Source organism: Phalacrocorax carbo, chromosome 1 (genome assembly GCF_963921805.1).
Source record: "Phalacrocorax carbo chromosome 1, bPhaCar2.1, whole genome shotgun sequence".
Lineage (NCBI taxonomy): Eukaryota > Metazoa > Chordata > Aves > Suliformes > Phalacrocoracidae > Phalacrocorax > Phalacrocorax carbo.
The window spans coordinates 39,742,350-39,754,645 of record NC_087513.1 but is presented as its reverse complement, the minus strand read 5'-3'; the positions used below and the strand labels follow the sequence as shown (position 1 = coordinate 39,754,645).

The window sequence follows — 12,296 nt, the reverse complement described above, 5'->3', positions numbered from 1 at the left end:
ACTGTAGAATGAACCTAGCAGGAAACAGGAGTAGCAGACTGATCAGTGATGAGATACTGAAAGAGTATGAACTATTAACTACCCAAAAAGCAACACACCTGGCAGTTGACTGCGTACCAAATCAGTTTTGCACTCTGCCATTGCCCGTGACGTTCTGTCACGATCCAGGGCAATGCCCGTGTTCATTTAATGCTGCAGTTCCTGGTAAGGACTGAAAAAGGAAGACTCAGAGCAACCACAAAGCTTTGCAAAGCAGGGGATGCTTTGATCATTTCCAAACACCACGTAGGAGGGTGGCAGAGTCCAGTTCGTCTAGTTTAAGTGCCTATCCTGTGTCCTGCCTCTCCATGCAAATGTGCCTAACCTCTAGCAAGTAGCGAAAGAAAAAAATGCACTTCGAATTTGTCCAATATATACACTTCTTCTACAGACACTAACAAGGTGTGTAGCTTCTGAAGGTACTAGGAAATCCATCTAATTTAGACATATTCATTTACTAAGGATTTAAGTAAAAGTTTACTTTCTGTAGTAAAAAATTAAAACTAACATTAAAAAACCCTTTTCTGAGATGGTGGCTTTATTCAGCTCAAAACAAAAAAAAAAAAAGGCAATTTGTTTTCTGCAATGCCCTAATTTTCATGTGAGATTATGGTTTTCCTTCACCTGTTCCCTCTCCAGACCTGGAGAAGACCTGCAGAGCTGTCTACAGCTGTGAGTAGCAGCAATGCACAGTACTTTCATGACCTCATGGTTAAGAACTTCTAAAACTGTGAGATGCAGATTCAGTCTTCCTCAGGAATATTTAGTTTACAGAGTAAATGCTTTAACTACTACATAGACTTCCATACAGAAACCAGGATATAACACCAAAAGTTACCCGCAAGCCCCTCAAACCTAACTTTTCAAGGTTCTCCATATTACCTACTCGGAGTTTAGGTGGCTTAGGGCCTGAAGTGAACTGTAGGTGGGACTGAGTTATCACTCTAATTAGGACTGTGATTAAAACAAAAATGACCAGGATTAATTCTTGCTTTAATAAACATAAGACAGGAAAAAGGAGCCACATGCTGGCGCTGCTCCATTCAACAGGTCCAGCACATGGAACAGCAGAGTGCTGCAGCACTATTCAGCCTCCAAATTTTAAGTCCAAAAGCTGTCACCCTTGTTACATGGATAGAAGCATAAACCTTATTGGTTTTGCCAACTCTTAATACCTGTATTTACCCAGCATGCTAGTGCTTAAAGATGCAAGCCCAGAAACTATTATTTAACAGTGAAATGTTTTCAAATCTTTTGTTTGGAGTCATTAAACTGAGGTGCAGTTTTGGCTGATCAATTCAGCAGGTAAAGAAGACCTTTCTTGGCCATATGTCTTGTTTCTTGATGCAATGAAAAAAGATACCAGAATGTTTCACTAGAAACTGAGTGTTCACCATGCATTTTAAGAACATTCTAGATCAGAGGTTAAATGAAATAGGCTATTTGAAATAAAGCTGAATTGTAGAGTATGAAAAAATATAAGATTTGCCAGATGTTGCAGAATTAGACATTGAAGAAAAAAGCTATTGCTCACTTCAAGTGGAAGTATTTGCAAAGCAGAAGCCCATAGATCAGATGAAATTTGTTTCCATCCTAAAGTACAGAATTCTCCACAACTGTGGGAATAAGAAGTGCCAGCCACTCGTTTAATAAATGAACAAATTAGAAAGTATAGTAATTATCAGGGAGGGAGTAGGACAAATACTGCATGTTCCAATGCTAATGAGTTCTTTTTATGGCCTAATCACTAGGCATTCAAGATGTTTTTTTCCTATGAAAATGTAAATGTAAATTTTAATTTTGGATGTGTATTAGCTATTTGCATAGGTAAGACTTCCACTAGAAACTTAAATGATTTCATGTTCTAGCTTAAAACATTTTAAAACAGAAATAGGATAAATGAACGTTAAAATAAATCCCAACTAATTGTATCACGATGTGTATATATAACATGGATTTCTCATTGTTGCTATTCTTTTTTACCATCCTAATTCTCTCTTCTTCCCCTTACTTAAGCTGTTCTTCCCTACTGTATTCAGGAAAATCAAAAGTTTCTTGGAAGCAAAGGGTTCATTTGTAGTACTCATTAAGCAGCAAGTAGTCAAAAAAGCTTATTTACTCTATTAACATTAAGTTTAAAAAAGTAATTACTTCTCCTTGTGGAAAATCCTGCCATTTTGCACCTTCAATTGCGTGCAAGCAACTGAACGCAAGCAAAATACGGAGTCCAGCAGAGCACCTAAGTTATGGTTTGTTCACTTACATTGTCACACAATCTTGGCCTGAAAAGGCAAAAAAAAAAATCCCAAAACCAACCTAAAAACAACCACAGAGATTTGTATTTGAAAGCTGCTTCCCTTGCCAAATGAACAGAAATTGCAAACAAACGTTCGCTTTTTTTTTTTTGGCTTCCTGGCACAGCACGTTTGATTTGCTCACAAGGCTGCTGAACAGTTTCATGGCATGCAAGAGATAATTTGGTAAACTTTATAGACAGAAATACAAGTTATCTAATCAGATGATCAAGTCTCAAAGCAAATTAGATCAACCAAAGATATCACAGATCTGCCAAAATCCCAGTAATTAAAATTATGTTGAGACTGAAGAATATTTTGGACATACCTGCCACCTGGTGTTTGGAAAACAACGTGAAATGCTCTTAATTCTGGATTCCCATTAAGAAGCAAGCAAACACTGATGTATTTAATACAGATTAAATGCATAAGCAGCAAAAGTGTCTTGAGGTTGCTTTTACTACCAGCATCTGTCTAGAAAGAAAAGGAACAGGGTGACTTAACATTCCTTCCAGTCCCATCTCTACTAATGACAACAATTCTCAAGTGAATCTTTGAATTAAGTGAATTTACACATCTGCCAGATAATGGCACTTTTGATGAGGACCCTCCCAGGCACAGCCTTATACAGCTTCTCAAGTCTAACTGTAAACTACAGTGTGCCAAACCCAAAGGCAAAGGAAAGAAGTTCTATGAGATGGTGCTAGGTAAAAAAAGGACTAGCAATAAATAATACCGGGTAGTAGGTAAGCAGTCAGTGTTTGAAATTACTGTGATGACTATTAATGTGTCTTAGCTAAAATACTTTAAACCCCCAAGTCTTTATAGTGGAAGCGGCGATGACAAGTTTTGCATGTTTGATGCACAAAGTAAACATTCCTCAATGATAAAATTGTTAACAGTATGCATATAAACTGAGATAAACCTTGTTTTACCTTTACCTACCAAAGGGTTACTTCAAGTAGAGTCTAAAGCTTCAGCGTGGGCAATTGGACAAAGTACTGTGCAATTCAGTGATAGAAAACTGGTCCTATAGCACGATGAGGAATTTTTTTTTCCCCTCCTTTGAAAAGCAAATTTAAATACATCTGTGTTTCACAATTATACCTCAGGATGAAACCACAGTCTGAAGTCACTCTCAGCAATATAATAGCTGGCATTTAAGTTAGAACCTCTGGCAAGCACAAACTGTGACTCTTTGTCTGGATTCACATCTCTGTAGGGCTGCCAGAAATAAAACTGAGTGCAGTGTTTGGGTTTTTCTTCAAGGCAAGGATGCAGTTGCATTTGACCTCCATTAGGTGCTCCAGTCTATTTCAGTTCTATTAATTTTGAAAATGATACACTCTAGAATGTCAACACAGTGTTGTACATTTACTGCATCCACGTGCTATCTCGGGTGCTTGCATCAACAACTCTTTTGATGGCAGAGCACGTAGGTCCAAACATAGCCTATCCATTAGCTGAGAACTGTGCAATTGCACGTAGAGAAGGTAGCTATAGGTTTACTTGTCAAATGCAGGGAGGTGGGTTTTTTTCACATTTATTCTCAGTCCAAAATCCTAAACTGCTTAATCCTCATGAACTTTTTCCAGAATTTAATTACTGCCTAATACAAGGCTCAGTTCTTTCTCAGCATCTGAAGAAAGTATTTTCTAAGGAAAACACAGAACATAAGGAACTTCGCAAAGCAGAAGATTAATTCTTCCTATTTTCTGTTACAGGAGCTGCTCAGATCAGGCATATGTTAGCACTATTTTCTTGCCTTAATATTGACAGGGGAACCTAACAACTCTTGTATAAACTTTACAGAGAGCACAAAGGAGAAGAAAAAAAAATACAAGAAGTTGAAAGAAGAAAACTGGGGGTGGGGTGGGGGTGGGGCAGGAAACCCTGCTAACCACAAACAAAAATTACATCAGTGGTCTAGCATGTTGATGGCTACCAGCAGTGGAGCCAGGATCATTCCTTCTGTAGACTGGTTATTGGATGTTATGGAAAATGTAAACAAAAAGAATACTTTAGGCTTCTGTGGAAATGTTGGATTTAAAAGGTACCATTCCATTCTGTTTTGGTCTGTTCAAGCCTGTTGCAGCAGCTCTGTTCTTGTTAGTCATAGCTCTTGCTGAGCCTATTTAGTATTCTGAGTTACTCTACCTTAGTATAATTTTAACTGACAAATATGCAAGATAATAATGTTGGCTATAACCTAGTATCACCAAAACCATGCTTTCTGTTCCCATTTTTGTTTCAGTATGCACAAATGAACCTTAAAAACCTCCTCAGGAAATGGAATAAATCTGTAGAACCTAAGAGAATACATGTAGGACTCACTTGATGCTAACCCTATTATATTTGTCCTTAAAAATCTGATGATCATCAAAGCACAAGGAATCAGCCAAATAAACACTTTGAATAATGAGGTATCGTAAAATAAAATTGTATTAATATTTAACTTTTCACTGAAGCATGTTCTTTCAGCCTTAAAATGTGTAATATACTGTGGCCCACACAAGTCTTATTTTCAATGCACAGCTCTGAAAATGGCACATTCTACTGTACTGAAATTGCCTAGTGTATTGTTCTTCAGCTACTGCTTAAAAGGAAATTGGCTACTGAATCAGTAAACCAAACCAGTTAGGTAGCCAGAATTTGGCTAGTCTGCAGTGCTGAGAAGGATCTGCATGGATACCACTGCTACAAGCTGTCCCTCAGCCTGAGTGTGTGTGTGTGTATATATATATATATAAAAAATACTATAAACTAAATGTGCCAGGTTTTGACTTAAGTTTTTCATTAAGACTGTTGAAACTGTTTCAGTTCTAAATCTTCACCAAGCCACGGTAAAAGCTAATTGTCAATTGTTTCAAATTTGAAGAAATATGAAGAAATCAGTGCTTTGTTCTCAAAGCACTGGTAATACTGTTTCCTTGTGGAAAGGTAGATGTGGGATGTTTGATTCTCCAGTAGGGTTTACTGCAGCATAGTATCCTGAAGCAACAGAAAAGATGTCCAAGCCTTTTCAAAAGGTGAGGTAGTGTCATCTCCATCAGGCTCTTTTACCTCTACAACTTGGGGAAGAAAAAGAGTTATAGGCAAAAGTCCATGTATTGATTTTTCAGGATGAACACTTGCTAGTTACTTAAGAATAAACGCAGTACAGTACAAATACTCAACTTCTTCAAAACAGGATTGGAATAATTTCCTGCTTCTGAGCATAACTTGTATAACTGATGCATTTATACATCTGCTTTAACACATATATCTACAGATAAGAGTTTCAAGCCCCACAAGTTATGTAGAATCCTGTTTTCAGAAAGTTCTTTCACTATGCTGGTAACAGACATGCAGAAATCCCTGTAACAAGACCTAAGCAACTTGCATACCATTATATTTCAACCTGTGCCTTAAATCAGGGTATGCTATTTACAGTTGTTCTTGAAGCCCACAACTGGACAGAGACAAAAAATATTAAAATAAAAACCGCATATTTTATTTTCAGCTTTGAAGATGCATCTCTAAACAATCAGTATAAAAAACAAGTAAAAAAGTAAACAACATTTTGTAAAATCACATTGAACTAGCACAAGACTTAATACAAAGTCTTCATATACCAATCAAATGCAGTTTAAAAGAAACAAACAAACAACAAACCAACAAAAGAAGTAGTCTGGTCTCCAAGACCCCTTCTACTTGAAATAAATCGTTCAGTACCCAGAGATTTTAACTATAAAACAAGGATACATTCTTTTTTCTTCCGTTTACAAAGTAGATTGCCACATACTTCAATCATTTGGAAGTCAAATTCACGTAGTCTCATTTACAGAATTCAAAAGAACACCTACAGTTCCATGATTGAAGTCCTTCCGTTTTCAGTATAGGCTCTTTATCAAGACAACACTCATCACATATCTTTAGACTGATCATCTTCTTCAAGTTTTCTGATTTCATTCTTTAAACAGTTGATGGTTTCACGACTTGCTTTTAGTCTTTCTTTAAGCTCAGCAATTTCAAAACTAGTTTTCTTTTTGGCAGCTTCCAGTTTTTCCCTGGTTTTCACTTCAAGATCAGCAACTATGGTGGTGATAAAGAAAAATAAAGATTGTAAGTACCATGAAAAAATGTAACTTTTTAAAAATTGCAACAGCAATTTGGATGGTGTGTGTCCTGAAAAAATCTATTATTGTTAGCCTTAGAGTTATTCTAACATGTAATATATTACCTATTATAACATGTAATATATGTAATGATTGTAGTCAAAATGCTATCAAAAAAAACCCACTGAAATTAAAAAAAAAAAAGTAAATTTGTTGTGTGGCCTCAGATGGAGTTATATAATTCAGTGAATCATTTTCCAGAGTTTTTTAAAGATTAAGTGGGGGGAAAAAAACTGACATGGTGACAGCAAATACATGGGAGACTACAGAGAATTACAAATAATCTATATGTGGTGTCCAGTGACAGCCCGTGAGGCCACAGGAACAAACTAAAACGCAGAAGGTTCCCTTGGAGAATCAGGAAGCCCTTTTTACTGTGAGGGTGACCGAGCAGTGGCATAGGTTGCCCAGGGGGATACTGGACCCTCCATCCACAGAGACATTCAAAAGCTACCTGCACACAGTCCTGGGCCCTCTGCTGTAGGTGGCCCTGCTTGGGCAGGGGCTTGGACAAGACAACCTCCAGAGATGCCTTCACACCTCAACCATTCTGTGGTCCCTTTTCCATGTACCGTAACCACTTTCTACTCTCTGTCTCATTGGAGTTTTATTCTATGTATCTAAAAGATTTAGTGGTGCTGCCTTTGCTTTTACGAATATCTGACATTAGGACATCTCAATCTGGTTTACTGAGATGTCCTCATTATTTTTAATCTGTCCATGCACAAGTTTTTGGACAACGCTGGTAAAGCCAACAAATTTATAGAGGCCATGGATATCCCTTCATATCCTGTATGTTAAAAAAAAAATCTTAACTGCTTCAGTAGCACATTTTTAGTGTTTTTTTTAATATAGATTTCCTTAAACTTTCTGTCTATGCTCAGGAGAAACAGTTTTTTTAAAGTTCATTAAATTGAACTTCATTTTAAGTGATAAAAGTTTAAATTCGGACAAGACTTTTTTTTGGTTCAAATGATTAAACATTTTCTACCCCTAAACCATAACAACATGCAATATAACAAAAGTCCCCCTCAAGACTGGCTAAACTGAGGCAGAAAATATGAGCAGCTCACATGTCCACACACCCAAACAGACATAAGGCAAATCAGAAGCCTAACTTTGTAGGGCTTCAAACTCATAACCACCCTTAGCTCTAGGTATTTAATGTCTAAAGATACCTGACATTTGTTGTCAGGGGAAACAGGCAGAAAAGCCAAAGGCCAGGTACGCCGGACTATGATGGCATTAGTGTTTATAACGAACAAGGTAGGATTTGGGCTCAATAAATATTATATTTGCTTTCTGAGGGTAGAAGAGATGAAATTCAGGAGATGAGAACAGAAAACATTACTAAATGCATTATATTTTATGAATCAATGTATTTTCTTTTCTTTAATGCCCCAGAATGTTATGGGAATTAATTGTAATAATAAATAAATATTTAAAGACAGATTAGATAAGAAGGACGCAAAGAACATTAAGCTATACTGAAGTAGTATGTTATGAAATGACCTAAAGAATTAAACAGAAATTAAAAAGACAGACTCTTGATCCCAAAAGGGTATTTGCTGCTTTGACTACAGCAGTGCTAACTGCTCTGTATTTCAGTGCGATCTTTGCTTGCAGTTAATACCCCGATGAGCTGAACAGAGCTGTGCCACAAATACAGTGGCCTTAATTTATTCTGTGTTTTAACGCATTCCGAAGATGTTAAACTAGGCATAAACCATGCCATCGCTCTTCATACTGAGTAATTAATAATTCCTTTTTCCAGCAGGCATACAGATCAGAAAATCTTACATTTTCAAATTAATATTAATATCTTTGCAAAGTTGAAGATAATTTAATGGAAAAATAGCACTTTTTAGCAGCATCCAAATCTGCTGTACTGTTATAGCCCAGAAAAAAAACAACGAAACCAGCTACTGTTTACTTCTAAAATGAAAATATTTTCATTTTCAACTTACACTCTGTTTCATGCTTATAAGCACCAAGCGTTAGTTGCCGAGAAGTCGTTAACAGCTGCTGCATCATTGCAGTAGGATCTTGGAATATCTAATGGAGGAGAAAAATGCATGGTTATCACTGATACTCTTCAAAATAGAGGATTACATTAAAAATCTTCATACCATTTCATCATAGAATTCAGAAACTACAGTTTTCTTTCCCAGGATGGCATTGGTATCAGACTGAAAAAGCTTCAGCAAGTGATACAAGGTTACCTACACAAAGACAGAATTTTATTAGTTCGTCAGCTGTAGAGAAATACAAATCATCTTCTAGATATCAACAAGTAGTGTTGTACTTACTGAAGAATTGTATAGGATTTTAAAATCTTTTAGGAACGCAAAAATAAACATCATATAACTTCAGCAGAATTATTTACATTTGAATGTTAAGCACACTAGCTATCCAAAGGCTTCTTGTTACTTCAAAAACATCTGGGCAAGTGGTTTAGAATTGGCGCTTAAACACTACTAAGATGACCTTCTCATAAACAATTCCAAACAAATGATTTAGTTCAAGCCGACTTTCCCAGTGCATCAGTCAGAAAGCACTTTCTGTGACCTTATCATCCCTTCTTATGAAGGAAAAGCACCGGGGGGCCTGTGAATAGCTCTTCACTGGAATTTCTCTGCAGAGGTATTACCACACTGCAAATGGTAGGAGCTGAAGAGGAGCAGAATTCCTCTGTCCAGCCCTGAGGAACCACTGACTGCTTGGGCCACGACCTGCAAGGAGGGCACGCTGCCCACCCTTCTGCCCTTGCATGGTCACAGAAGAGAGCAACACCTTACTCCAGTTGGTACTTATGGGAAAGGAAGAACACAACAGGCACTCAAACAGCTGTCCAAGGACAGCAGCAAAGGGAAAAACATCCAACCAACTTTAGGACAGCTTGGTCAAGCTGTGAACGGAATTAGTATGACAGGTTGGGGTGCCACTGAGCGTGACAGCCCAGGCACTCCTTTCTAGTCCAGTATCAATTCTCACATACTCAAGAAAAACATAAAGTCAGCTTTCCTCTCATTTGGCAAAAAATGGCTAAAGCAGAAGGATCACTGTAGTTCATGCAACAGAAGGGACTCAGTCTTTACAGAAATTAACACCCCCTTCCCCTAAAATACAGTAATTGAGCTTCCTACCTAAACCCAGGTAAAGAAACCTGCAAGATATGTCTAAAAGACAGGATGGAAAGAAAAAAATTCTTTCCAAGACTTTTTTCAACTATAGAAGTGTCTTAACCTGGTTTTCTTAAGTAAGAGACTAATGCTAGCACAACACCTTTGCTGCTTTCTGGCTGATTTAGACCAAATCCGATAGACCAAAAAAAGGGTAATTAAAATATGCAAATATCCCAGAACTAGGAAGCTACATGGAGGAGAAACCCTCAGTGTGTGCTCAACCCAGGTAAGGTGTGACACGCAGTCATGTATTAGTAAATGTCAGAGAAGCCAAACACAGGAAAAGCAGTCATGAATGCCAGTGGTAAAGCACAGAAACAGGAAAACGTGGTCAACCATCACATACATTTCCTACAAGAGCAGGCTCTGTTGTTTCCACAGCTGGTGGGACTTACTTTGACCAGCAGTACCCCACAGCATAGCTTTAGGCCACCACGATTACCTAAGTGTTGTTAAAAGCTTGATGTACTCACAGGTCTTTCATTTGGATCAATGAAAAATATCTTAATGATGATTTCAAATTCACCCCAGCCTGTTTCGGTGATTTCGTACGGTGGTTTGGTAACAACTGCGGTAGGAAACAGAAGTGTTAATGCAGGTGATAAAGCCTCAGTGGAACTCATCAGGACCCAAGCCCTGGGAACAAAATGCTCAAATGCAAAACCCACCTCTTAGAGGATTGCCGTAGCTTTCATGCAGCTTGAACTGGATTTTTTTCACGTAGGCAGACATATCCTGAAATAGAAATGGCATTATTTCTGATAATTCATGCAGCACACCAAACTACTGTTTATTCATCCATCCATCCATCCCATATGCCTATCGTTCCTTCTGACACAACCACCTTTAAAGACAGAAGGAAAGCAAGGGGGTAAATCCAAGAGTCAGTGCTGCCCCATGGCTCTGTCGTTACTTTGTCCCCACTGATATCCTGAAGAAAACAGAATTTTCTTCTAAGTAATAACAGTGAACCATGTCAGCCTGGCAAAACAGAATTTGGTAGCCAGAGAAGGGAGCTGAGAGATAGGGAAGCACTTGTTTTGTGACTTTATCCTTGAAGAGAGCTGAGAGACTGATAAAAGGGAACATCCCACCTCAGAAGACGCTGAGAATGGGGTGATAAAGTGTATGGTCAAGGAGAACAACTAATTGGAAAGTTGATAAGAACTAAAAGTAAGTGTCCTTTAGGTGAACTATCCTCATTATAATACTAAAAATCACATCCATAGGCCAGAAAATCCCGTACTCAAATAAGCCCCTTACTCTCCCAGCATGCGTGGTAAATTTAGAGGGAATTGTACCTTTAAGTTGAAATTAGAAGGAAATTAACCAACTGTTAGCTGAGGGGGGTGGATATTAGCTGTGCCTGACACATTTAACTGCATAAATGCCCTGTCGTGTCTCGGTGCGGGGTGCCAGCTTTGCGGGGTTACCACCCAGCACCCATCTTTGCGCAAAAGTGAATTAAACAAAGCACCTCCGCTCTGTGTGTAGCTTGGCGCTGTGCACAGCGGGCGAACGAACCCGCTTTTCGGGGTAACGCCACGAACGCCCTCCAGTGCCCCCCGGCCCGGAAGACCGCTCCAAACACGTCAGAGAAAAAGCGTCTTCCCTCTCTTTTCCCTTTTTGGCCCGGCTTTTTAAACCCCAGCTGAGGGCTGCGGCGCCGGGGCCGCCCGGCCCCCCCGCCCCGGGGCCCGGCACCCACCTCATTCCTGTAGGGCTTGACGTAAACCGTCCACTGGTGCGTGTGGCCGTCCTCCTCTCTTTTCTTTCCGAAGTACCGCGCCACGTTGCCGTACACGATCGGCTTCACAATGGTGACGCCCTTAAAAACAAACAATACCAGGGAAAAACCCCACAACGACACAGTTTGACAGGCATTTGCCGCGCCCGGGCCGGGCTGGCACCCGCGGGAACGCCCCGCCCCTCCCCGCCTGCCCCCGCCGGTGCCGCACCTTCACGCGCCCCCCGGAGTCAGGCCCGAACTCGGCCATTCTCTTGAACATATTGCCCCGGGGGGGGGCGGGGGGGGCGCCCGCAGCCGCGCGCCCGCTCTGCCGCCCGCGCAACGGCCCCCGGCCCCGCCCGCCCCGCTTCCGGCGGCGCGGCTGCGTCACCGGCGGGGCGGGGCCCGGCTGGGCGGAGCTGCGCCGCTGAGCGCGCGACTGGCTTCGGCGTGCGGCGGGGTTTGGGGTGCCGGCGTTCGGGGTTCCGCGGGGCTCGGGGAGCACCGGGGTTTAGAGTATAGCAGGGTTGGGGGAGCATCAGGGTTGGGGGAGCAACGGGGTTTGGGTGGGCCGTTCTCCCTGAGCTTGGTAACGCTTCAAAAAGGAAGCTGGGGATCGAGTCAATATTATTTCCTCTTTTCATATGTTCAGTAGCCTCCCGGCACACCCGCAGCCAGCACGCGGTGGTGTTCACCGGCTTTATTGCACACTGTTCCCAAGGGCCTGCACGGTGCCGGGTCAGCGAGACACGCTGCACAAACAGAGCCGGCCTGGCCAGGGCACGGTACGTGCCGGTCCGATGGATGCAACGGGAGGGAAAAGCCTGCGTAACACCAAAAACAGGGGAAAAGGAAGTTGGCAAGCATGCTGAAAGTTGTGTGGCCGCTCTGA

General features: G+C 40.6%; 1 protein-coding gene across 1 annotated transcript; it reads right to left on the bottom strand.

The window, feature by feature from the left end:
• Positions 1-5,804: 5,804 nt before the first annotated feature.
• YEATS4 (YEATS domain containing 4) lies at positions 5,805-11,788 on the bottom strand. The gene is made up of 7 exons (XM_064449371.1): positions 11,634-11,788; positions 11,384-11,503; positions 10,344-10,410; positions 10,149-10,243; positions 8,620-8,712; positions 8,458-8,545; positions 5,805-6,407 (listed from the first exon to the last, which is right to left on the bottom strand). Exons 1-7 carry the CDS (start codon positions 11,682-11,684, stop codon positions 6,238-6,240), a joined length of 684 nt encoding a protein of 227 aa, XP_064305441.1. The 5' UTR covers positions 11,685-11,788; the 3' UTR covers positions 5,805-6,237.
• Positions 11,789-12,296: the final 508 nt, after the last annotated feature.